Raw genomic sequence first — 27,430 nt, forward strand, 5'->3', positions numbered from 1 at the left:
ACCTGTATTTATTTAAGGACGACACAGTTGGTGTAGCATTAGTGGTAAAATGTTTATTCTTGCACGTGACTCATGTATATTAAATAGGCTGCAATGTAAAGCCCAATAAATGTGATTATTTTGAGTTGACATGATGGGGGTAAGTCTCATGAAGAGTTCCAAAGAACAGCTGACTGATGTTTCTAGTAAACAGCAGCCTCTGTGCATTGGCCAAACCCTCCTTCTGGTCAATGTACCAGTGGTGAACATGCATACTGTACAGGTTGGGCAAAACTCATCTACGTACTGTATATAGCCTATTGTGGTGACTACAACATCATCAAATCAAACGTTACTGGTTGCTTACACACATATTTTGCAGATGTTATCGCAGGTGCAGAAAAATTATGTTTCTAGCTCCAACAGTGCAGCAATACCTAACAAAACAAAACAAAACAATACACACAAAACAAGCAATGTCCGAGTCAGGAATATAAATATAAAGTCCCAGTCAAATGTTTGGACACCAACTCATTCAAGGGTTTTTCTTTAAATTGTACTATTTTCTACATTGTAGAATAACACTGAAGACATCAAAACTATGAAATAACACACGTTGAAACATGTAGTAACACAGAAAAGTGTTAAATGTAAAATATATTTGGATTTGTTTAAGATTCTTAAGTAGCCACCCTTTGCCTTGATGACAGCTTTGCACACTCCTGGCATTCTCTCAACCAGCTTCACCTGGTATGCTTTTAAGGAGTTCCCACATATGCTGAGCACTTGTTGGCTGCTTTTCCTTCATGTTGTAGTCCAATTCATCCCAAAACATCTAAATTGGGTTGAGGTCGGGTGATTGTGGAGGCCAGGTCAGCTGATGCAGCACTCCATCACTTTCCTTCTAGGTCAAATAGCCCTTACACAGCCTGGAGGTGTGTTGGGTCGTTATCCTGTTGAAAAACAAATGATAATCCCAGTAAACGCAAACCAGATGGGATGGCGTATCGCTACAGAATGCTGTGGTAGCCATGCTGGTTAAGTGTGCCTTGAATTCTAAATAAAATCACAGACAGTGTCACCAGCAAAGCACCCCCACACCATCACACCTCCTCCTCCATGCTTCACGGTGGGAACCACACATGCGGAGATCATCCGTTCACCTACTCTGCGTCTCACAAAGAGACAACGGTTGGAACTAAAAATCTCAAATATAGACTAATTTTATGTTGATATGTGTCTGCTACTTTATGTGGGCTGCAATTTCCGAGGCTGTTAACTCTAACAAATTTATCTTCTGCAGCATAGGTGACTCTGGGTCTTCCTTTCCTGTGGTGGTACTCATGACAGCCAGTTTCAACCATGTAGAAAATAATAAAAATAAACAAAAACCCTGGAATGAGTAGGTGTGTCCAAACTTTTGACTGGCACTGTATATGTAAAGCAGTGGAGGCTCATCAGAGGAGGAAGGGGAGGACCATCCTCAGTGAATTTAAAAAATGTTTAAATATTGAAACATTAAATAAATAAAACTATACTAATGTCACCAAATAATTGATTAAAACACAGTGATTTGCAATAATGGTTTACAGTAGCCTCAACAACACTCAGTAAGGTAGCACCATGGCTAGTTTCCATCCTCCTCTGGGTACATTTTCTTCAATACAAAACTTCCAGAAGATGTCCTCCAACCTATCAGAGCTCTTGCAGTATGGACTGACATGTTGTCCACCCAATCAAATTAATTAACCTAATACTAAAAGCATAAGCTACAGCTAGCTAGCACTGCAGTGCATAAAATGTAGTGAGCTGTTGACTAAAAAAGAGAGGAAGACAATATTTAAACAGTTTTGAACAAACTGTTTTCTTTAAAAAAATTGAGACACGAGAGAGAGAAAGTGCTAGCTATATTTCATTGTATTTTTCCACTTTCACGTAGCTAGCGACTGCAGCTAGCAAGTTTAGTCTACTCAAACACATGGCTCAAACAGAGAGGGATCCTATGCTAGCTAGCTGGCTAATGGCATCCAACACTGGAACTCTTCCAAGTCAAGGTAAGCTTTTGGTTTTATGAATTTATTGCCACTGGGGCCCACTGGTATAACTGCTAAACTGCTTGCTGACCACTGTACTGCATGATTGAAGCGGGTTTACTAACAAGTTAGTTCTAGTAGCTATGTTGACTAGCTATGACAGTAGCTACTATGGTGACAACGAAGTAGGCTGTGTGTAGCGGTTATGATATTAAGGTTTGGCTTGGAAAGGTTTTTTCAGCTAGTCACAGATAGCTGATGTGTTGTGCACTGAAGTCCACAAGCTAAGGAAAAAGATGAAGAGGAGAGCGTGGAGATTCAATAAGAAATTCTACAATGGGCAGAATTATTATGCTGTTTGTATGTGCCTGCTATAAAAGTGAACTGTGTGCGTGTGTGATCAGGGGTGTATTCATTCCGCCGATTCTGTTGAAAAACATTCCTTAAATGTAAGCAAACATAACCAAACGAGGATAAACATACCTGAATTTATTATGACGTGATTAAGACAGCAGGTAAAATTACTGAACCAAATCAACAACAGAGAACAGATCAGTATTGGATTGTCCTACTCCTTAGAATATCATGAATGCCAGAAATGTAAATGGGAAAATAACACTTTCAGGAAATGATTCTAGAAGTAGGCTAACCTGATTATGTTAAGAAACTTGATACCGTGTGTCAGCAGGAATAGAGTCCATTAAAGACAAATCTCAAGAAGTAGATATGGTAACTGTGCTAATGCAATTTTGTACTTGCGGCTGTGTAAGACTGACATATTTGGAGATTTGATTTGGATTTGAAGTGTCCTTGCAGTGGAATGACCAGAACAATGTACAATGTTTAAAATCACTCAAACAGTGTAATTGTTGTTGTTCGTTAGTGCTGAGCGATTAATGCTTTTTGAGTTTGGTTTTCAGTTCAATTCGTTTTTAAAGATTACAGTTTTCAATGTAGATGTTTTTTTTCAACATTTAATGCTTTGAGGTAATGACATCACAATGATTTTACAGCTTTATACATGGAAATTCCAAATCCTAAAATAGTGAACATTCAATTTCCAAAACATTGAAAATATTCCATTGTCTGTGTCATGGTCCACATTGGATAGACATCAATGGAAAAATAGGACATGACTAAGAAATAATAAAATATTTTAGTTGTGTATATTATTCCTTAAAGGCATCATCTCATCTCTGCTCAGGCATAAGCATGAGCATTAGCAGCTACCATGCTGTGTTGTCATATGTTGCTGCCTTGCTATGTTGTCGTCTCAGGTCTCTCTTTATGTACTGTTGTCTCTCTTGTTGTGATGTTTGTTTTGTCCTATATTTATATTGTATTTATTTATTTTAATCCCAGGCCCCCGTCCCCGCAGGAGGCCTTTTACCGTTTGGTAGGCTGTCATTGTAAATAAGAATTTGTTCTTAACTGTAATGATCTTCCTCTGTTGTTTGTAGAAAGTCAGACCGAAATGCAGCGTGTAGGTTACTCATGACTTTTACTGAAGCTAATACGGTACATGAAATAACGGAAGAAGAGAACAACAAACGAATGAAACTAATACAGCCTATCTGGTGACTAACACTAAGACAGGTACAATCACCCACGAAATACAATGCGCACTCAGGCTACCTAAATACGGTTCCCAATCCGAGACAACTAGAATCAGTTGACTCCAATTAGGAATCGCCTCAGGCAGCCAAGCCTAACTAGACACACCCCTACTAATACACACTCCTAATTAATACAAACCCCAATACGAATACAACATATAAACCCATGTCACACCCTGGCCTACCCAAACATGTAACAAAAACACAAGATACAATGACCAAGGCGTGACAGAACCCCCCCCCCTAAGGTGCGGACTCCGGGACGCACCTCAAGAGCATAGGGAGGGTCCGGGTGGGCGTCTGTCCATGGTGGCGGTTCTGGCTCGGGACGTGGACCCCACTCCATAAATGTCCTAGTTCCTCCCCTTCGTGTCCTAGGATAATCCACCTTCTCCGCCGACCATGGCCTAATAGTCCTCACCCTGATCCCCACATAACTGAGGGGCAGCTCGGGACAGAGGGGCAGCTCGGGACAGAGGGGCAGCTCGGGACAGAGGGGCAACTCAGGACAGAGGGGCAACTCAGGACAGAGGGGCAACTCAGGACAGAGGGGCAACTCAGGACAGAGGGGCAACTCAGGACAGAGGGGCAACTCAGGATAGAGGGGCAACTCGGGACAGCGGGGCAGCCCGGGACAGAGGGGCAGCCCGGGACAGAGGGGCAGCCCGGGACCGAAGCAGCCCGGGACCGAAGCAGCCCGGGACCGAAGAGAAGCCCGGTACTGAGGGGAAGCCCGGTACTGAGGGGAAGCCCGGTACTGAGGGGAAGCCCGGTACTGAGAGGAAGCCCGGTACTGAGAGGAAGCCCGGTACTGAGAGGGAGCCCGGTACTGAGAGGGAGCCCAGTACAGAGAGGGAGCCTAGTACTGAGAGGAAGCTCAGTACTGAGAGGAAGCTCAGTACTGAGAGGAAGCTCAGGCAGGTAGTAGGCTCCGGTAAATCCTGGCTGGCTGGTGGACCTGGATGATTAAGGTTGTCTGGCCGATCTAGAAGATCTTGGTAGACTGGCACTTCTGGCGGATCCTGGCAGACTGGCACTTCTGGCGGATCCTGGCAGACTGGTGACGCTGGGCCGACTGGCGGCGCTGGGCAGACAGAAGACTCCGGCAGCGCAGGAGAGGAGAAAGGCTCTGGCTGCGCTGAACAGGCGAGGCGCACTGGACGCGCTGGGCCGACTGGGAGCACTGGTGGCGCTGGACAGACAGGAGACTCCGGCAGCGCAGGAGAGGAGAAAGGCTCTGGCTGCTCTAAACAGGCGGGAGACTCCGATAGCGCAGGAGAAGAGAACAGCTCTGGTTGCGCTAAACAAGCGGGAGACTCCGGCAGCGCAGGAGGGGAGAAAAGCACTGGCTGCGCTGAACAGGCGAGGCGCACTGGAGGCCTGGTGCGTGGTGCTGGAACTGGTGGTACTGGCGCGAGGACACGCACAGGAAGCCTGGTGCGGGGAGCTGCTACCGGAGGACTGGTGTGTATAGGTGGCTCTGGATAGACCGGACCGTGCAGGCGCACTGGAGCTCTTGAGCACCGAGCCTGCCCAAGCTTACCTGGCTCAATGCCCACTCTAGCCCGGCCAATAGGAAGGGCTGGTATGAGTCGCAGCTGGCTCTGCACCCGCACTGGAAACACCGTGCGCTCCATAGCATAACACGGTGCCTGCCCGGTCTCTCTAGCCCAACGGTGAGCACAGGGAGTATGCGCAGGTTTCCTACCTGGCATAACTATTCTCCCTTCTAGCTCCCCCCCAATAATTTTTGGGGGCTGTTTTTCCGGTTTCCAACCGCGTCGCCGTGCTGCCTCCTCATACATACGCCTCTCCGCTTTAGCTGCCTCTATTTCCTCCTTGGGACGGCGATATTCTCCCGGCTGCTCCCAGGGTCCTTTTCCGTCTAATATCATCTCCCAAGACCAGAAGTCCTCATATTGCTGCTCCTCACAATTAACAGGGAGAGTAGGCTCAGGTCTGAACCCTGACTCTGCCACTCTCTCTCTGCGCTTTCCCCGTTACCTACGGTTTTCGCTCTGTATAGCCGTGCTCTCCTTTTCGATTCCATCCGTGTATAGCCCTCTTCGCATTGCTGCAGGGAATCCCAGGCGGGCTCCTGCACTCGCCCTGGGTCGGACGCCCACCTGTCGATTTCTTCCCACGTCGTATAATCCCTGCTTCTGCCGTCCATATCGTCCTCCTTTAGCTCCTGCCAGTTCACACGCTGCTCGGTCTGTGAATCGTGGTGGGTGATTCTGTAATGATCTTCGTCTGTTGTTTGTAGAAAGTCAGACCGAAATGCAGCGTGTAGGTTACTCATGACTTTTAATGAAGCTAATACGGTACATGAAATAACGGAAGAAGAGAACAACAAACGAATGAAACTAATACAGCCTATCTGGTGACTAACACTAAGACAGGTACAATCACCCACGAAATACAACGCGCACTCAGGCTACCTAAATACGGTTCCCAATCCGAGACAACTAGAATCAGTTGACTCCAATTAGGAATCGCCTCAGGCAGCCAAGCCTAACTAGACACACCCCTACTAATACACACTCCTAATTAATACAAACCCCAATACGAAATACAACATATAAACCCATGTCACACCCTGGCCTACCCAAACATATAACAAAAACACAAGATACAATGACCAAGGCGTGACATTAACTGACTTGCCTAGTTAAATAAAGGTTAAATACATGAAGGCCATCCAGTGAATTTCCATATTTGTCACATGCCCGATTGATCCTTTCCTAAGGTCAAATGAAGTGTTGAAATGCAGCTGAAACGTAGAATATAGCAGCTCAAATGCGTTGTATAATTGATTTAATGTAAAACAGGTAGAACCTGTGAACCAGAGGGTGATAGAAGTATTACAGTAGCAGGAGGTTGGCTGAGGATAATAATGTAAAGGGGGACTTGTAGTTTTACTAGTTCCATATTGTGTGAAGGTAACATCTGTCTGTGAGCTCTCCTGCCTCAGAGCTCCCATCTGGCTACGAACTAAAGCAGCCTACTAATTCATACAGCTTTCTTATACAGCAACTTCAAACCAGCAATGATGCATAAAGTTCCATCTGCATGTTTATCCTATGTCAATTTTACACTGTACTACCCCATCTTAAATTCTCTCTAACATTGGCATTAATACAGTACATGGAGTCAGTATAACAACAGCACAATGACTGGTAGCTTCAAAAGGAGGGGAGTGGCTGGGCAGGCTACTGTACACAGCGTTGTGGGAGTGGGATTAAATTGGGCTGTACTTAAGATGCATAAATCACATCCATCTCCGCCCGCCTGGTAGCTCTTGACCTACATTTTACAGGAGATTTTATAAGGAACATGCTCCGATACATCTGTGAGGGCTAACTTAGTTCTGCGAGATAGAGCGAGATAGAGAGAGAGAGGCAGTAGGAAGAGAAGTAGGAGTGGATTTCCATCAGCTGTCTGTGAGTCAACTTTACTTGTCCAATTCTGCAGATTCACAACTAGAGAGAAGTCAGGGGTGAAACTTGAGTTTAGCAGATGGATGTAGGATGAATAAGATCTCTCCAGTTTATCCACGGACAGTGGGAGAGCGTGATGAAAGTGTTTCCGCGGCCACATCTGTGGCAGAGGACCTGAGCCCTGCATCTCCAACTACCGACTAAGTCCTCCTCCAGAGAGATCGGCAACAGATTCCTGGAAAGTCCCTGTCAGATTACATTGTAGGAGGTAAATAGATTGCAGAGGACAGTCGGAGCTAAGCCGCACACACAGATTGAGAAACCGTTTAGAAGTTTTAGGGATTTTATGTGCTACTTTTAAAAACGTCAATCTTCCAGAGTCTTACTAGGAGTGTTAAGATTTTCTTAAATAACTGTGTTACTATCAACCCATCAGCACAGGGACAGAATAAGCCATGAATAAACAGACAGAATAAACCACGATTTTGCTCAGTCAGCTTCAAATCCCAGCATCCCACACCTTCCAAATGAATCACCAGAGACGTCAGTGGGCACTAACAAGCATTGGGGTGATTGGAGTGTTTACCAGGTAAAGCATGAGCTGAAATACTTAATATAGAGAGGTCTTCTATCTACTAAAATAGATTTCCCCTGGTAGGCAAAGGGGACTCAGGCAAACACTTGACTGGCAAACACAGAGAGAGTGCCATTCAAGGAGGGGAGAATCTCCACCGTAAAACATGACAGAATGTCATCACTCCCAGGTCCCCTGAGTAATTCAAGTAATGTTTGTCTATAGAACAATTTAATACTTCTGAACTGCACTCTGACACTGAAGCGGTTTGCAATGTGTCCTGTCCAGACTTATGATTGGTATGTTGGGGAAAGTTAGCTGTAAAGCTCTCTAGCACAGAGAGCGTTCACTGCAGTTCAAGGCCAAGGCCAGGTAAACAGATGGTCTGTTGTGTATAGACTACACACAGGGACTGACAGTGACCAGAAATCGGCATTGACATTTCTAACACACAGGCTCATTTTTTTCCTTGAGGCCCCCACAACTGACCTTTTTTTTCCCCCTCGATGACCCCACACCTGCCCATTTTATTCGTTGAGGCCCCCATTATTAGCCAGGTAATTATAACCCCCCCCCCCCAAAAAAAAAGAAAGTTAGACAGGCCCACCAGGATACAAATGGACCAGCCTATCTGGTATTTGTCTGAAATGTCAGATGGTCACTCCGCCCCTGACTACACAGGAGAACTCTAAATCCTGTGTGGCATTGACAGGGAGGATATTTCATAAAACACCAACAAACAATCAATACACACATCTGGGGAGTGTTTGGAGTCAGAGGGAAAGTACTTCAGAGTTCCGGCCTTGGAAAACGCCTACATGAACGGTCCCACTGTGTGAGAGGAGATAGTATTAATGTGCTAGTAATTAATTTTCAAAATAAAGGTTTTAATGAATGAGTTTACACACGGCAACACACAATAATCAAAACTTTTTGTCTGAGTCTACACAAGGCAGGGTGGGCTGCGTGGGCATGATAACACCAGCCCATGGACAGACGGAATAAATATGCCACATCTGCCTGGAGCTTTATTGGTTAATTGTCTGACTTCTACCCTCCCATGATTACATACCCTATTGAATCAGCAATCAATTGCCAGTGAGGATGAAACGTCAATATCTGTGCCAAAGTCTTTCTTTCATGGAGCAGATCAAATGTTCAATTTCTTCTGTACAAAATAAAAAAATGTCAACTCCCAGGTCATTCAAACTTTTCCTGTCATTCTTACTGTCTTTTAATTGAGGGTTCCTGCCTGTTCCAAGTCCCCCAAATAAACTATTGACTTCACAACTGCCACCAGTTTGCCGCCAAAATATTGACAACAAATACATAGACTTAGTAAAATAAATACAAGTGTAAACATTTTTTAAAGGATATTATGCTGAAACCTTCATATTAAGCACCAATGTTATTCACTAAATTGATGGTTTATATTTAGGATGTTTCACAGCTTTGTCATTCTGCTTTATTTTTTTAATCATCTTATTTAATTATGTCATATATTTTACATGTGATAAGGCCCCACAGAGAGCCAGACATAATTACAGACACCTTAGATAATCTGAAGTACCCATAAAGGCCACTAGATATATTGTGATAGATTACATGAAATCCTTGAAAGATATCAAAATTCTGATAGTTTCCATGTAAAATTAGGAAGTTTCCAGTAACATACCCTGCCTTTGCAACCCTAGCCATGGTCAACTCACCATAGCATCCCATCTGAATACAATTCTCGAAAGAACCTTCATTTATGGGTTCACGCTAGCATAAATCCCTTTCTAATCAGCCTTAACATCCTTATCAGTTTTGGGAGGAGAATTTATATAGTCTTGTGTTTGTTCTTTCAGATGCAATTAAGTTTCTCAAATTAGTTTTGTATTTTTACCCAAGAGAACCCCACTACCACCACACGACACAGTGCTTATACCACCAGAGCTCTGTTCATGGTTTACTCTCAGTGAAGCAATTGTTGGATTAAAACTATAATTACATTTGAATCTGCATTGATTATTATGATTACAAAACTGAAGCCTAAGAAACTTGTCAATGCAAGTCTTTTGTAAAAACAACGAGATACATCTGGCTACTATTGTATGGAAGAGTATAACATAATATTACGATCGGTGGAACGTGGTGTGTCCCATCTGACTGCCGATCAATCACTGATTCAAATAGAAAGACGTATCTAGAAGAGAGTGATTACTGTAATTCCATTGTGACTGGAAAGAGACAACGCCGGCACTATTCCATATGGGCTTAAATAATGCTATAGGTTTCAGGTTGAATCAGGTTAGATAGCTCCAACAATTTCCCCGTCTGTTTCCCACAACATAAATTCACTTTGAATGGAAATAAACTACACTTATCTCACTTGTCCTACTATTATGTTAACTAGATAGTCAGCACAGAAACAAACAATGGAAGAATTGTACGAAAACATTTCCTATGCTCCCTGGGGATGCCCTATGAATTATTCAAAATAACATTCCTTTCTGTGATTCCTTTCACCAAACATGCACCCTCAGTACCCTCAGTACATTTTCCACAGGGACCTCCTAACTCTGACTTTTATGAAGCTTAGCCTTAATCCTGTTGTCAAGCTCTCACTAAAGACACGTGGTTAAAGACGTGTCAACCCCTCGGTTGCTGGATTTCTAGCATCTGTTCCACACGTCCTCTCAGACAAAGAGGTCGGTCGTTCTCCGCCTCTGTCCTTGCGAGTACGGCTGCATCCAAAAAGGCACGCTTCGAAAGTATTCCCCCCTTTTACTGTATCTGCTTAAGGACCTGTTTGTCACTCATAGTCTGACCAGTGCCCGTGTCATCTCCTGAACCTCTGGGGACTGGGTACGGCAGACGCCTTTAGGCTGATGCATTACAAACTGTAGTGGCAAACATATTTTCTGTCAGGCGAAAAGAGATGGTGAGTGTAGATGATGGTGTTATAACGGAACACTTGTTTTACTGCACTGACTCAGGACTGTGGAGAATATATAGTATTGCGTTATACCAGTTTACGACATATTCAAAAGCTGTGCAATGTCACCAATGTAATTCAGCCCAGCGAATCAAATGTAATGTAATGCTCTTTCAAGTGCTCCCAGAACAGCTTTTACAGTTCATGGACTAAATGGGGTTATATAGAAATCTCTCTGCAAATATATCCACATCATAATTCTACATAAAGTGTCAAAACCGATTGCAACAAAGCCCCGTTATTGCTCTATGGGAGATTGGGAGTTGACAGGGCTAAGCTAAAGCCATTTGAGTTTATCTGAACAAGTCCTTCAGCCAAAGGAGGGCTTGACATTGAGAGTCCTGATAAATATGCTGCTCTCCTTGGGCTGCTGCATGACAGGGACTGACTGTTTCAGCACAGATCAGAGGTGTGGATCTTGTCAGTTTACTTTGGACTTAATCTACCAAGACACACGTCACTGCAATCCTTTTGCTGTGGCGAGACTGCCCTCAGCGCAGAGCAGGATTAGTTTAATACATAGCACATACAGCAAACCACTTATTAGCAAAAGATACATCGCTCCCTATACACTGCCAAGGAAAACAGCCTGAAACGGCTGCAATGAATAGAACCACGGCCACTGACAAATAACAACAGCCCAACTGCTCACATAACTGTCCATTTATTTACATGTAAAGGTTAGAATAATTACACTTCTCCAGTAGCCAGCCCTCCAGTTGGCCTGCTGTTGGCATGCAGTGGAGAGTATGGCTTTGTGTGTTGCACAGTGGGCCTGGGGAGGGCCCTTCAGATGCTGCCTGCTATCTCATCGACCCAGAGCCTACTATGCTACACTGCACCCAGTGCTGTATTTTGCTCTTCAAGGGGCAGCAGGCAGACTTCAAACTGTCCAGAAATACTCCATTGTCCATGTCTGTGGCAGACATCTGTGTGTGTGCGTGCGTCATAGTTTTGCACATTTGCCTTGCATATTCTGCTTTCAGACGGTGTTTAAACCTGCTTCCATTTTGCTGTGGGGAAGTAAAACGGATTTAAATTCAATGTAATAAATATAAACTGCCATCCTCTTGGGAAAGGATTTGACTGCTTGGAGGAGTCTGAAGCCTAAACAACACTAGTTATCATACATGTATTATAAAAGGATAAAATATATAAAGAGTGATAAGTCTGAGCCTAAATCTAATCCTAAACCTATTCCATATTGGTCACAAGTCTTGCTACAGCCTTGAATTGTCTTTTAGCAATAGGTCTTTAACCTGGCAGATACGGCCCAGTGGCTGAAAGTGTCTGGACTAGCTGAAATGAGGGTGAAGTCAGATCAGGTCAGTGCTGGTAAGTCTGGTGGCAGCGCAGGTCATTAACAGCCCTTTAATTCAGTCCCTGAGAACACAGTAATGTGGAGTGGGGCCAATGGAAAGTCAATCGAGTGTAACACTCGCCCTCTTCCAACCCAACCTCTCGGCCAGATTAGAGAGACCAGATCCTCGGTTAAGTCAGATCATCTCTTTAGAGAGCCAGGACATCATTATGTCATCATTAGGTCTATGAGCAGCAGGGTACATGTTGAGTGATCCTCAGACCTCTGTTTGGGTGAAGTGGACGTAAGGAGGATGAGGCCAAATTGAGACTCTGCTTACCTTAGCCTTAGGACCATATTTAGAGCACCTTGAATATAGGGCCCTGTGTTCTTCTCAAATGGTTGAACCTGTAAGTAAAGAGTGAGTCAATAAAGCCAGAAAGTACTCAATATCTCCTGGAGCATTAAAAATATATAACTGACTATACACCGGTTAAACTGCAAAAGCAACAGAAGAATACATCAGTTATATCACACAAAATGCATTCAATATATACAGTGTTGTATTCTGACAAGAATACTGATGTATTATTGATGTATTCTGACAAGATCATTGAGTTCTGTTTTTGAGGAGGCACAATCCTTTGACTAGGCCCTGACTCAACAAAGTAAGAACCACAGTAGCACTTATGGCCTCGAGCCATATCACACTTTCTGTAGCCATGGGGACAGTGTTGTGTAGGTAATGAAGCTTGCTTGGTTCCTTGTCTGATCTACAGGCTATGCATCAAAGTAGTCTATTGTGTAAAATCTCAGTGACTGTTCAAACAACAATGTAGCCATATCATTCAAGCAGCATATCAAACTAGGACAAAATGTATTTTGTTTAGAAGTACTAACTATTGCTTCCAGGCTAGTGGACCAAAACTTATGTGAATACATTCAAGCAGCATATCAAACTAGGACAACGTTGTAGGTTACACCGGCAAGTATAAGAATATTTGTTTAGAAGTACTAACTATTGATTCCAGGCTAGTGGACCAAAACTTATGTGAATACATTCAAGCAGCATATCAAACTAGGACAACGTTGTAGGTTACACCGGCAAGTATAAGAATATTTGCCAGGGCATATTATTATAAATCTGATTATTTTACATGAAGATGTGGGAAGCTAAAAAGTTATCTAGCTTGCAGTGTTTAGCCAACTTGCTAGAAAGGGAAGACAGCAAGACAAGACACTTTTTTGCTTTCACAACAAATAAGACAACAAGAATTCACCCAAAAAGGTATTTTGTTAAGAATTAATAACTCATTTTTACAGGCTATTGTGAAACTATAGAACTTGCAGTAGCCAACTAGCTAGCCATGTGCTTTTTTTCTCAATGACCAAAACATTACGTTTTATTTTTAGTTGATATGGGAAAGATCACAAAAGCAGCATATCAAACTGAGATAATGTTTGAGGTTATTATTTTAAATTATAAATCTGATTATTTAACATGGAGATGTGGGAAGCTAAAAGGCTAACTAGCTTACTATGTTTTTAGCCAGGCTAAACCCGCCAGGCTGCCAGCTAGCTCCTAGAAGCAATGGAAGGCGACTCTTCCCTTGTTTTCACAAAACGAAAAGACAAAAATAAAATATTTTGCTATCACCCCCTTGTGAACGGGAGTGGGACCGGCGAGGATATCATGTTACCAAAAGGTGTCTGCTACTCCAGAAATCCCACGCGCACGAAGTGGAGCTTGTAGTAACCATAACAGCTAAGCCCTGAGCTGGCAGTGTCAGCAGGACGGCCATTTACTCTGACTTATTACTGCTGAAAGGGCCCCTCCATGAGCCTCAGGGATACTGGCACATACTCACTCAAACACACACAAACACACACACTCAGTGGTGCATCAAGGTCACTGAATCATGACAAATAACATCTGCCTCTGTTGCTGCTCCTGAAAGCCTCACCTGTGGATGCTGAATGGATAGCCCTTCAATGGGAATAGTGTTGGCGTTCTCCTCATCCTGTGGCACAAAACGAAAGGCATACAGTAAATATATAACATACACTAGTCCTTTTTTCTGTGCTATAGAGGAGCATCGTTTAGCAATAACAAATCTTTGCACAAGATTAGACATCGCTCATCTCAGTCAGCAAATAGAGAAGTCAATACAAAACAATCCATATGTAAAACATTTAGTTGTTTTTGAACAATCAATCAAATAGAGAAAGCATGCATACACGTTCACCCTGGGCTTAAAAATCAATGAGTCCGAGAGATTGTGGCGGGTGAGACGTACTAGTTTTTTCCCCCAGATTTAATCATTTATACACAACCTGCTCCCTGTTAAGGCAGGCAATTGGATTTTCCAATGATGCCCTTTGTAAAGTAATCAAATTATACAGGAAGAAACAGGGACAAAGTAAGTCTATTAACCTTGTCAATGTGCAGGTTTACATACTTATAAAAATCAATCTTCCCCCACATTTCACCTGAGGATCTGTCTCAATGATGTCAAAAAGACACCAACGATGATAAACCATGCATATGTGTTTATAGAACAGAAAAGAGCTAACTTACGTCTTCGTTTTCATCTTCGTTCTCCTCTCTGACCCTTCGCGACTGGAAGGCAATATCAAACACAAACAAAATGATCTTCTCAGTCTTGACAAATCTACATATAACTGCCAGGTGTAGAACTCAATACCTGCAGAATAATTAGCATAATGTCGCGGAGGCAACTGAACATTCAAAGCTGAAGCAGACATTATCAGCATTTGTCACATAATTGCTTTATGTAATTATTCCCTGTAAGAGCCATTCAGGTTATGCATCTATATCAAATAACCTTTTGATCTTTGATCATGGCTGTCTTCCTCTCTCCCTCCCCAGCCCCCTACAGCCATCATCAAACCCTTACCAACTACCTATAGTGACTTGTGACTCTCGTGACAGCTAGCTCACTGCTCTCACAGAGATCCATGCAGGATCTAGGACTGTACAAAGGCTAAAGAAAAGGAGAGTTTCATGTCTTCAACATGACCCTCTGAAAAAACGGTTCCCAAAGGGTTCTTCGGCTGTCCCCATGTAGAGCCCTTTATACAGAGGGTGCTACGCGGAACCGAAAAGGGTTCTACACTACATGTAACCCAAAAGGGTTCTATCTGGAACCAAAAGGGTTCTACCTGCAAACAAAAAGGGTTCTTCAAAGGATTATCCTATGGGGACAGCTGAAGAACCCTTTTAGGTTCTAGATAGCACCTTTTTTCCTAAGAGTGTAGTTGTTCCATTTTTCTCCAGCCTGTGGCTTTAGTTTGGATGCACATCTCGTCATGGTCTCACCTACCCTGCCTTGATTGACAGCAGCCTTGCCCTCCTCGCTCCCCTCGTCCAGCTCATCATCGCTCCACTCCCAGTCTCCGTCTTCTGTCTTGTGCAGATGGCCGCTGGACCCTGGAACTCTCCTCACCTGGGCCAAACACAGCACAACTGTTAACCCACACCATCAAACTGTAGGGCGGAGAGACAAAACACATTAAGTAGCATACCCCTTCTGAGGTTCTCTCACTAAGTCAGCACAACATCAAATGTTATTCATCTGTCTTATATGAGTTTGTAGGATTTTAGAAATATACACTCGTACTATATGAGAGTGCAGTTGAATTGATCAAACATTGCACAAACACTAGCTTGGGCTTGGATTCCTCTCTGAGAGTGTTTAAGGTCTACAAAACATCTGCTATGAGCTAGCAGAAAACAAAAGAACAGAGAACACCAAAACGAAACACAGAGAAAACAAAACACAAAAACTCCTTAATAAGAAGCTAACTCTGGATGAATCTAAGCGGAAGCACCCAGCATTCTAGGGCTAAGTCAAAGAACATGTACCCTTCTGACGGCATCAAGTTCTTTCTCCGAACCTGACACAGAGCCCATGCTCCTGGAATTCTGCTCTGGCTCCTTGAGCAAAACAAAAAAGCATCAGTCCACTGTGTGTGGATGCATGTGACAGTTCAGTGGCCTGTATGTCTCTCTACACACACACATATATGGAACCACCAAGCTGTCTATGCCAAAACATGTGTACAACTACATTTAGTACTATAGGAACAGGAATTTCAATATTTATGAGCATGCACATTTAGAGAAACACACAAACAGAAGATATGGGATTAAGATGTACATACAGGCAAATTACAAGAGCCATATATAGATGCAATGACTCTAAACGGTATTATCTGTGTACTAGTGTGGGAAATCACTCGGCATTATATCAGTATTACTTTCCAACTTTCAATTACGTAACACATCAGTGACTGCTGCAGCCGACCACCCTCGGTCTCAGTACCTCCTGCAGGTCTCCCTATTAGGAGATCAACTAAGGAGCAAGGGTGCCCTCTGCTGGCCAATGAACAACTGCTGAAATCCTGTCCTTTGCCTGGAGATGCATGTCTTGAATATTACTATTTTGTATTCAACTCTGGTTGAATTAATACGCCTGCACAGCCCATGGTCCAATATGTACTTCTCTATAGATTGCTAAATCACACTCAACCCATGTTTAGATCTTCCCTTCTGATGTAAAAATAGGTACCCTACACATTAAACTCCTTGCATTTCTATTGCAAAATCTACCTTTCCTTGCTCCTCTGGGGAGCGACTCCAATGTTTAACAAGCCTATAGCTCGTGGGAGCAGATTCTTAGAGCAGAAAAGGGAAGACAGGAGAGAGGGGAGGCTCAGTGAAGGGGCAGGAGGAGAGAGAGAGGGCAGGAGAGGAGAGAGAATGAGGGACGGGCAAGGAGAAGAGATACTCAAGGAGGCGCAGTGGAGAAATACTGAGGGAGGGGCAGGGGGAGAGGCTGAGGCAGGAGGGAAAGAATGGAGGGAGACTCAGGGACGGGCAGGGGAGAAGGGAGAGGGGGCTACCTAGTCAGTTGCACAACTGAATGCTTTCAACCGAAATGTGTCTTCCGTATTTAACCCATCCCTCTGAATCAGAGAGGTACGGTAAGAGAGGGGGCAGGGGAAAAGGGAGGCTAAGGGAGGGGGGAAGGGAGTCTGCAGAAGGGGGGAGGTGATAGACTGGAACAGTTTTGACTACTCCTACAGGTTTGCTTCGGTACTGCAGCATAACTGTCGCCCGGCTCAGAAAGACAATTTCCATGCACGGCCACATAGAGAAGTCAAATTTGAAAATAAGACACTTTAGTCATCACCTTTGTGCACAAAACATCCATTGAATTACTCAAATAACTGTCGCTGAGGCCAATTTTCTTCCATCACTCACAGCCGAAGATATTAACATTTTATATTCATCCAATGTCTGCCATGTTTTTGGATGACGTGACCGCTGCTCGCTCTGCACCCTGTGCACACTAAGTGCTAGTGCGTATGTGATGGTGGTCCGTATAAACTGGATGCAACTTGGATATAGGCGGTCCATGAATCGGCGTATGCAAACGTGAGTAGATTATCCTGTAAACAATGGTCGGACGTCTTGGACGCAGTCTCCAGTTCTTATTAAACCTCAGTGAGAGACAGAAAGGGGGGGGGGGGGGGGGGGGGGGGGGGGGGAGCAGGGAAAGAGACTGATCTGGTCCATGATGTGGACAGGTCACAGTGTCCTGAGATGACAATGTTTCTGCTAGGTTTCTTCTCTGTGCAGGCTGGCCTGTGTCTGCTGAGTGGATAATGTGGGTGACTCTCCATAGGTCAGAACAGCACACAAGCAAACCATTCTATTATCCCAGAGGCAACACAGAGGACACTACTCTATGACTCGCACTCCTCATCTGCAATCAAGTGAGACAGACTCAACACAGCTCCATTACTGTACGTGCGAGCTGTGCATTTACGCCAGAAGACAAAACTGTGATGTGTTCGCAGGATCAGGATTGGCTGAAAAGGGCATCACGATTACATCACAGCCTCAGAATAGAATACTAATCATTGTACTGTCATGCTCCAATCAACCATAATCTCACATTAAACTATGTTCCCAAATTGAATCAACCCACACAATCTGAATAATTGGGACTGTTGTTCTGACCAGCAACTGTCCACCCCTCCATCTGACAACTCTGTCACGAGTCACTTCCCTCACTATTGACATTATGCGCTGCTAAATGATTGTTTCGCGCGACACCCATGTCCCCCCCAGTCACCCATGTCCCCCCAGTCACCCATGTCTCCCCCAGTCACCCATGTCCCCCCCAGTCACCCATGTCCCCCAGTCACCCATGTCTCCCTCAGTCACCCATGTCTCCCTCAGTCACCCATGTCCCCCCCAGTCACCCATGTCCCCCAGTCACCCATGTCCCCCAGTCACCCATGTCCCCCAGTCACCCATGTCTCCCCCAGTCACCCATGTCCCCCCAGTCACCCATGCCCTGTCAGTGAATTTCCATCCGATCCGTTCACCCTGATCTTTTTGCCTCCTGAGAATAGGAGGATGATGGCATACCAAACATCAGCCTTGCCTGCCACACTGCTGCATCCCAGTTGGCTGTGACCGCAAGGCAACTGAGCATGCAAATGGTGTGTTTAAGTGCACCTCTCCGTTACCTAACCACTCACGTTAAATCCCATTTGTCTTTGTCTCTGCCACTTGCAGTGAGGGTCTGAGCGACATTACAGACCACTAATGCGTGAGTTGTCAGCACATCCATTCTGCATGACTGATATTGTTCCAGCAGTGGCCCATATTTGCAGCCACCCCCACATAACAGTTGGAGCACAAAGTGAATGAAGTGTTGAACAGAGAGAGACAGAGAGAGAGAGAGACAGAGAGAGAGAGACAGAGAGAGAGAGACAGAGAGAGAGAGAGGACACTCGATGTGTGTTGACTGGGGGAGAGTGTCCTGTCAAACCTTAGCATACTTTGTTCATAATGTTTAGTCAATATTGGGATTGCTTTAATGGGAATTATGTTTGTTTAGACATTACCCTTTTGGCTCTCTGGGTAATGTTCGGTGCTCTGCATAGCAGCTTTTCAATCAGATACTCTCTGTTCTGAAAATGAAAATCACAACCCATGTTAAAAACATCAACCTACCAATTCTTTACCCCACCAATAGAACAGGTACAATTCTGGCAGTAAAAGCATACCTTGGCCTTCTGGAAAAATTTACATTTCAAAAGTTCTGTTGCTGTAGGCCTAAAGAGAAGCAAAATATATGGACATATAAGAACACTTATAAATCATTGGCCTGGAACTGAATGTACCATTCCTACAATCTGTGTGAGAATATCTATCTTATTGTGTGGGTATGGGTGAGACCACTAAACATGACTTTATTTCAGGACTCTCTTGTAAAAGTGGATGATGCTCTACAGAGACTCGATCACCACCCAAGGCCATCAGAGTTACTGTATCATCAACCGGTGACAGACTCCACAGATATACAGTGTAGGTCTAATGCAGTTCACAGAATGGCAGACATGTACAAACCTCTTGACGGGCTCCTTCTGAAGGCACAGGGTTATTAGCTTCCTAAATGATTTCCCATATTTTTTCAGCATCTCTTTATCCTCCACACCCGTGTCTAGGGTGGGGGGATCATTCTGTAAGGTCAGCATTAAGACCTGGGAAGAGAAGAGGAAGGGTCAAAAGCATGCACGCGGTCTCTCGGTAGTTACATAGACACAGGGTAGAAATCTGCCTTTCGTGGTTCATTAGTTAAGATGTAGGCATATTCCACTGGCAGCTGGATATACAGCGATCAGGCTCACCTTCATGGGTGGGTATCGGTGGTAAGGTGCAGACCCTGTGGCCAACTCTATGGCAGTGATTCCAAAACTCCAAATGTCTGCTTTGAAATCATAGCCTCGTACCTGTGGGCATAGCAGCACTACTGTTAGTGTTGTACAGTCTTATGTCAAAACAGCTGGTAGATGTTACTAAAACTGGCCACAAGACAGTCTCACCTGTTCCATTACTTCAGGGGCCATCCAACATGGTGTGCCCACAAAGGTCTTCCGTACTTTGTTTCTGGTCATATCCCCTCCAGTGGCCAAAAAGGCACTAACTCCAAAATCTATTGGGAAATGTGTATAATTCAGATGAAACGCATTGATGTAGTTAATGTTATACCTAATTAACATCTTATAAAAACAGAATATATTGATGCTATGCAGTATTTTCACAACTATTTCATGTTCTCCACCTTATACAAACTGTGCACACTCAATATCTTCCGTTGCATTCATGTTAGAAAGATTTTCTTTTGAGTGTTTGTTGAATAAAGGTCGTCCAACTATATGACAGAGACCGTAGGCCTCTTGTGATTTATGATGGGGGACCTGTTTGACTACCTTTATGTTAATGTTATTCAGTAAATATTATGAACTACTTTTGATTGGTGAAGTCTGGCGTTTTGTCTATTATGCTGTTGAATTAACTGGATGTATGGAAACATCATAAAAAGTCATATATAACTGTGGCAAGTGAGCGAGCTGTGAGAACAGAATGTGACAGGTGAAGGTGGGGTGAAATAGGGACATTACTCACACACCTGCAATCTGAACAGAGCCGTCCTCTCCCAACAGGATGTTCCCAGCCTTCACATCCCTGAAGTCACACACAAAAACACCCCAGTCATGCCCAAACAGTATCTCTCTATGTAAGTGGGGCAGCATCGATTGCATCAATGTGTGTAAATTTGTTTTGCAGCCTGCTGTCATTTGGAACACAGGCCAAGGGGGTAATAGTGGCTTAGTTTTTTATGACCTTGACATCCAGGAAAGTTTTTAAAAAATTAAAAAACACACAACCTGTGTGATCAAAGGGAAGTTCAAACAACACAAGTTCAAACAAATTATGTCAATAAATTAAATTGAAACAGAATAGTCAACACAATTTATCTAACACTATGTAACTCCTAGATTACATTTTATAGATTCATATTTTGGAACTTTTATATTTGATCTTCCTTTAAAAAAATTCAAAAAAATTAATCATATATATATAAATGTTTAAACTCCAGGGTATCTTACCTGTGAATCTGTCCATTTCTGTGCAGATAGTCAAGTCCCTCAAGGACCTCTTTTAGTATGGTTGCAATGATGAGCTCATCAAGGACTCCATTTTTGTGCTCTCCTTTGCTAAAGGTATGCTTTATTATATCCAACATGGATCCTAAAAAGAAGAAGCAGACAGAAAAACCGAGTGCCCACAATGCCCAAGGCTGACATGTCATTACATGTCAACTATTCCATTTAATCATTCTGCCTTAAGCAAGTTTGTTACAGTTGAAGTCGTAAGTTTACATACACCTTAGCCAAATACATTTAAACTCAGTTTTTCACAATTCCTGACATTTAATCCTAGTAAAAATTCCCTGTCTTAGGTCAATTAGGATCACCACTTTATTCTGTGAATGTGAAATGTCAGAATAATAGTAGAGAGAATGATTTATTTCAGCTTTTATTTCTTTCATCACATTCCTAGTGGGTCAGAAGTTTACATACACTCAATTAGTATCTGGTAGCATTGCCTTTAAATTGTTTAACTTGGGTCAAGCGTCTAACGTAGCTTTCCACAAGCTTCCCACAATAAGTTGGGTGAATTTTGGCCCATTCCTCCGAACAGAGCTGGTGTAACTGAGTCAGGTTTGAAGGCCTCCATGCTCTCACACGCTTTTTCAGTTCTGCACACACATTTTCTATATGATTGACGTCAGGGCTTTGTGATGGTCGCTCCAATACCTTGACTTTGTTATCCTTAAGCCATTTTGCCACAACTTTGGAAGTATGCTTGGGGTCATTGTCCATTTGGAAGGCCAATTTGCAACCAAGCTTTAACTTCCTGACTGATGTCTCGAGATATTGCTTCAATATATCCACATAATTTTCCTTCCTCATGCATCCATCTATTTTGTGAAGTACACCTGTCTCCTGGTGTTCTTTGGCTTGCAAGCCTCCCCCTTTTCCTCCAAACATAACAATGGTCACTATGGCCAAACAGTTCTATTTTTGTATCATCAGACCAGAGGGCATTTCTCCGAAAAGTACAATCTTTGTCCCCATGTGCAGTTGCAAACCGTAGTCTGGCTAGTTTATGGCAGTTCTGGAGCAGTGGCTTCTTCCTTGCTGAGCCGCCTTTCAGGTTGTTGATATAGGACTCGTTTTACTGTGGATATAGATACTTTTGTACCTGCTTCCTCCAGCATCTTCACAAGGTCCTTTGCTGTTGTTCTGGGATTGATTTGCATTTCTCGCACCAAAGTATGTTCATCTCTAGGAGACAGAACGTGTCTCCTTCCTGAGTGGCATGACGGCTGCGTGGTCCCATGCTACTTTTACATGCGTACTATTGTTTGTACAGATGAACGTGGTACCTTCAGGCGTTTGGAAATTGTTCCCAAGGATGAACCAGACTTGTGAGGTCTGCAATTATTTTTCTGAGGTCTTGGCTGATTTTTTTTTATTTTTCCCATGATGTCAAGCAAAGAGGCACTGAGTTTGAAGGTAGGCCTTGAAATACATCCACAGGTACACCTCCAATTGACTCAAATGATGTCAATTAGCCAACAGAAGCTTCTAAAGCCATGGCACAGTCAACTTAGTGCACAGTAAACTTCTGACCCACTGGAATTGTGATACAGTGAATTATAAGTGAAATAATCTGTCTGTAAACAATTGTTGGAAAAATTACATGTCATGCACAAAGTAGATGTCCTAACCAACTTGCCAAAACTATAGTTTGTTAACAAGAAATTTGTGTAGTGGTTGAAAACAACTTTTAATGACTCCAACCTAAGTGTATGTAAACTTCCGACTTCAACTGTGCCATCTTTAATATTCATTTACATAGTGGGATGCCACTGCACATAGGTCTACAGTGAACTGGTCCAAAGGATGGACAATCGCTTGTTGACATTTGATGAGATCAATGTCCCGACATATGAAAGAACTCACAATGTAGTCCATAACAGTGTTTATGTGTTATGTTATTATGGCCACTTTCATTGCTTAGTGTGGGAGTAAAAAAGAGATGGCAGCTATATTTTGCTAAGATGTTGAAGGTAAAAAGCTTACCTCCACTCAGAAGTTTCATGACTAACCAAAGTTCATCCTTTACCACAAATGAGGTGTAGTAGGTGACAACATTTGGATGGTTGCATTGGCTCATGGCTTGAATTTCTTTCTATTGTTTAAGAGGAAAGAGGCACACATGAGACAAAATAAAGTCAACCACTTTTGACAACCTTTCTTATAATGAGGATTGTTAATTTGTCATTTACTTCACTAAATATATTACTTCCAAATATATAAAGTAATAGTTTACCAAATACTTAATAATGTCAACAAATACTAATCTCTTATTCAAATGGACACTTTAGTGTAGCACAGCCCTCACAGATCCTACTCAGCCTCCAGTACACACACAAAGAGAGAATAGCAAAGTAAAATTACTGCTCAATCAGGAAAGTGTGGGCCAGAGAAGGCCAGAGGCACTGTGGACACACACAATGAAAATATAGCCTTTATTTATTGTTATGCTCACCAATAGCTCATCCATGCTGGTCTGGCATTTCTCCAGGTTTATTCTCTTTATGGCCACGCGTTCTTGTCTGGGGGTGCAGAGGGCAGCCTGCACTACGGCTGTGGCCCCACTGCCTGGAATCACAGACAAATAGAGGTGCAATTAACAACCAGAAGAGGAGACAGTACATGACAATACAGTGACATCAAAAGTGACCAAGGTGAAAAGCATAAGGGATCATTGACACATGCAGGATCATTGTTGGTCTATTTGGGATATTAAGCCCTTTTTGTGACATTTAAATGATAAATAATGTGACTGCAACAACAATTCAGAGCACCATTGCACCAATACAGTATGTGCAAACATATTTTCCAATCATATGCTAAATTCCTATGCATAACAGTCAGTGTATCCAAGACAACTTTGAGAAGAGGGGTTGAGCGAAGAACCAGGCAACGCCAAGCTATAGTTATGTTGTACAAAGAATGTGACACAGTACATACCATGCCAACTGCTGGTGACAGGTAAGGATGAGAGGAGATCGGACTGCTCGACAGTTGATTATATGCACATGACAGATGACTAACTAGCCACAGCAGCTCTTGGCTGTAGTAATGCTATCCCTTACCAGCATTGAATCGGTTTGCTTTAGCTGTCGGCTCATCTATATGCAAACTTCATATTCATCCCTCTGGACAAAAGCTAATTAGACAGATCCAAAAGTCTCCCACAGTTTGCACGTGACAGAATTCTTAAATGAGCAAAAAAAAATCGTAAGCATTTGGGAAATGACCATGAATAAGTGCATTATAGGCCTACCAAATGAAGTCTGATGTTAATACCAGTAGAGAGTGGGTGTGGAGAGTAATGCTGACCAGCAGCAAGTGCAAATACACCTCGATGACCTAGGAAACTTGACTGATGTGCTGAAACAATAAACTAAACATTCCTTTCCACTGTAATGATTTAGCTATGGATTATAGAATAAAAAATGATCATATTGCTTCCTCCTATAGGCTCACTAATATTTATAACGGTGCTTGGTGAGGCAGGGCAATATATTAAAATGTATTGAATTGTTTTTACAACTATCATAATTAAATTGACATGAGAGGCTATAGGTCGAATGGGCTGTTTGTGATTTATTGTCCAGAGCAGTCGCTAATCTGTGAGAACTATTTTTTTCTTGTAAGTAGGCAACAATGTGGCATAACCAAATAACAATACTCAACATAAATCATCACAAAAGGCCTAAAATAATAATAATAATATTCATAATAAAATGGGACTTTGATGTAAGAGTAAACCCTCTGTCTAACTTCAGAGTTGGCATGCAATTGAATATCCCTGCTCTACTCAACGACACCATGCCATTCCTGTGAGGACGGCAGGTGCATGATCAAAACAATGACATGCGATTTTCATTCAGATGATCCATACATAGACACATCTATTTCAATATAGCCTAGTGGACACGTGCCATAATTGAGCATCGTTCAGCATAGAAGAAATCGACTGCATTAAAAACGCATTTACATGAAATGGCATTCCTGCCCATATACATATAACTTTACCGTGACTATAAATATCTCTCTATGTGATGAAAAAAAGTGGTTTCCTCTTACAAGAAGAAGCGAATTGCGGTTGTTAAGATCCGCATTGCAAAGCATTACAGAGACGCTGTTGAATATGAAAAAGCCGGTAGGCCCTCGTCGTCATTCACCACTGATAACCGGCCGAGCCATATCCATGACAAAACATTACAATATAAACAATATAATCATATCAAGAGGTAGCCTACTAACCTATGACTTCCTGTAACTCGTAAGACTCCCTGGTAATTGGCCAGCTCATTGTCAGCACTGGTTGCGGATTCTGGACAGGAGCAGGAGATCCGCCTTGCTCCGCCATGATGCTGCTGCTGCTGCTGCTACTGAGCTACTTAGCGACCCCAGACCTTCTCCTCCTGACTACAGAAGTGTCAGCTGCTGCGGAGAATTACTACGGCCTGTGATGAAAACATCCGGAAATAGCCGCGCAACTTTCACCACAAAAAGACGGAAATAAATTATAACGCAAAATCATGTCCACAACCGTGCACTTGAATTTGTGATAGGCCTATAACATTTGGTCGTTTTAGAACAATTTTCAATTCCAAAAGTGAACTTTTTGTTTTTGTAGTCGCCAAATTAAATAATGAATCAATCAAATAAATTGACTATTATTTGTTAATAACTTGATAATAACTTAATTTGAACGAATTCAGTTGTTTTAAGCCTACGGCATTTCAGCTTTGGTTACAGTTTAGCCTGGATGTTAGATTTGTTACATATCTATTTTGGATCACGCAGTAATGAAGATGTGACATTCTATCCTGGATTATGAAAGTTGCTACAAAGGATCACAGTGACCACTAATCAAATATGTCCACTAGATGGCGATATTATACCTTCAATCACATACCATGGCCATATAGACTTATGTACTCTTGCGAAAACTGCTTACACTAATAAAATAATGTTTGCCTTTTAATTAATATTAATTAAATGAAAATAATTATTAAATGTACATTAGCCTATGTATTTACACGTATCCATTCATTTATCCTATAATAACATCGACATTGACAATTGGCGCAGCGTTGTCCTGGTTAGAGTTTGGCCGGGGTAGCCCGTCTAGCATCACTACTCTGGACGGTTCTGACTTAGAATATGTGGACAACTACAAATACCTAGGTGTCTGGTTAGACGGTAAACTCTCCTTCCAGACTCACATTAAGCATCTCCAATCCAAAGTTAAATCTGGAATTGTCTTCCAATTCATAACAAAGCATCCTTCACTCATGCTGCCACACTGACTATCCTACCGATCCTTGACTTCGGCGATGTCATTTACAAAATAACCTCCAACACTCGACTCAGCAAATTGGATGCAGTCTATTACAGTGCCATCCGTTTTGTCACCAAAGCATCATATACTACCCACCACTGCGACCTGTATGCTCTCGTTGGCTGGCCATCGCTTCATATCCGTCGCCAAACCCACTGGCTCCAGGTCATCTATAAGTCTTTGCTAGGTAAAGCCCCGCCTTATCTCAGCTCACTGGTCACCATAGCAGCACCCACCCGTAGCACGTGCTCCAGCAGGTATATTTCACTGGTCACCCCCAAAGCCAACCCCTGCTTTGGCCGCCTTTCCTTCCAGTTCTCTGCTGCCAATGACTGGAACGAATTGCAAAAATCACTGAACCTGGAGACTCATATCTCCCTCACTAGCTTTAAGCATTAGCTGTCATCCCCATATTGTTATTTTTTGTTTTGCTCCATTGCACCCCAGTATCTCTACTTGCACATTCATCTTCTGCACATCTATCACTCCAGTGTTTTTGCTAAATTGTAATTATTTCGCCACTATGGCCTATATATTGCCTTACCTCCCTAATCTTACTACATTTGCACACACTGTATATATACTTTTATATTGACTGTACGTTTGTTTATTCCATGTGTAACTGTTGTTTGTGTCGCACTGCTTTGCTTTATCTTGGTCAGGTCACAGTTGTAAATGGGAATTTGTTCTCAACTTGCCTAGCTGGTTAAATAAAGGTGAAATAAAAAATAAAATAAATAAAATATAACGTGTCTTCTGCTATGAGTGTGTTGGTCAGTAGGTGGCAGGATTTACCAAGTATTCATGATGATACTGTTCGTTTGCCTGATATTTCATAAATGGGACATTTGCCTAACCAAAACGTGGAACAGGACACGAATATATTATGAGTTGGCTAGCCTATCAAAAATAGCCTAACCGAATTATTCTGCATGGGATTGAGGAAATTATGACCTAATCCACAATCAATGGACAGCCAGCCTATTCCATATATTAAACAAAATACCTTGCTATTGCCATAACTTTACAACACATTAAACCATAGACCTTTAAACATGATACTTCTGGATTGCGACTGCATGTTTGACATTTCAATGCACCAATCACTCGCTGAGGAGCAGATGCCTACTT

The 27,430-nt window shown here is 42.8% G+C and overlaps 1 protein-coding gene across 3 annotated transcripts in view; it reads right to left on the reverse strand.

The window, feature by feature from the left end:
- Positions 1-25,649, reverse strand: part of LOC124043844 (STE20/SPS1-related proline-alanine-rich protein kinase-like) — a 31,262-nt gene extending 5,613 nt beyond the window's left edge. The window contains exons 1-15 of one of the 3 annotated variants that reach the window (XM_046362896.1): positions 25,216-25,649; positions 23,429-23,541; positions 22,960-23,068; positions 20,917-21,058; positions 20,436-20,491; positions 19,849-19,958; positions 19,654-19,755; positions 19,373-19,506; positions 19,030-19,078; positions 18,868-18,933; positions 15,809-15,880; positions 15,267-15,389; positions 14,501-14,542; positions 13,887-13,943; positions 12,263-12,330 (exon numbers count right to left, since the gene is read on the reverse strand). In XM_046362896.1, the coding sequence (XP_046218852.1) occupies positions 12,263-12,330; positions 13,887-13,943; positions 14,501-14,542; positions 15,267-15,389; positions 15,809-15,880; positions 18,868-18,933; positions 19,030-19,078; positions 19,373-19,506; positions 19,654-19,755; positions 19,849-19,958; positions 20,436-20,491; positions 20,917-21,058; positions 22,960-23,068; positions 23,429-23,541; positions 25,216-25,321 (1,349 nt within the window). In that variant the 5' untranslated portion in view covers positions 25,322-25,649. The remainder of the gene's footprint in view (positions 1-12,262; positions 12,331-13,886; positions 13,944-14,500; positions 14,543-15,266; positions 15,390-15,808; positions 15,881-18,867; positions 18,934-19,029; positions 19,079-19,372; positions 19,507-19,653; positions 19,756-19,848; positions 19,959-20,435; positions 20,492-20,916; positions 21,059-22,959; positions 23,069-23,428; positions 23,542-25,215) is intronic. The other 2 variants (XM_046362894.1, XM_046362897.1) reach the window with 2 other exon arrangements.
- Between the last annotated feature and the right edge of the window lie 1,781 nt (positions 25,650-27,430).

This window comes from Oncorhynchus gorbuscha, linkage group LG09 (assembly GCF_021184085.1).
Source record: "Oncorhynchus gorbuscha isolate QuinsamMale2020 ecotype Even-year linkage group LG09, OgorEven_v1.0, whole genome shotgun sequence".
Lineage (NCBI taxonomy): Eukaryota > Metazoa > Chordata > Actinopteri > Salmoniformes > Salmonidae > Oncorhynchus > Oncorhynchus gorbuscha.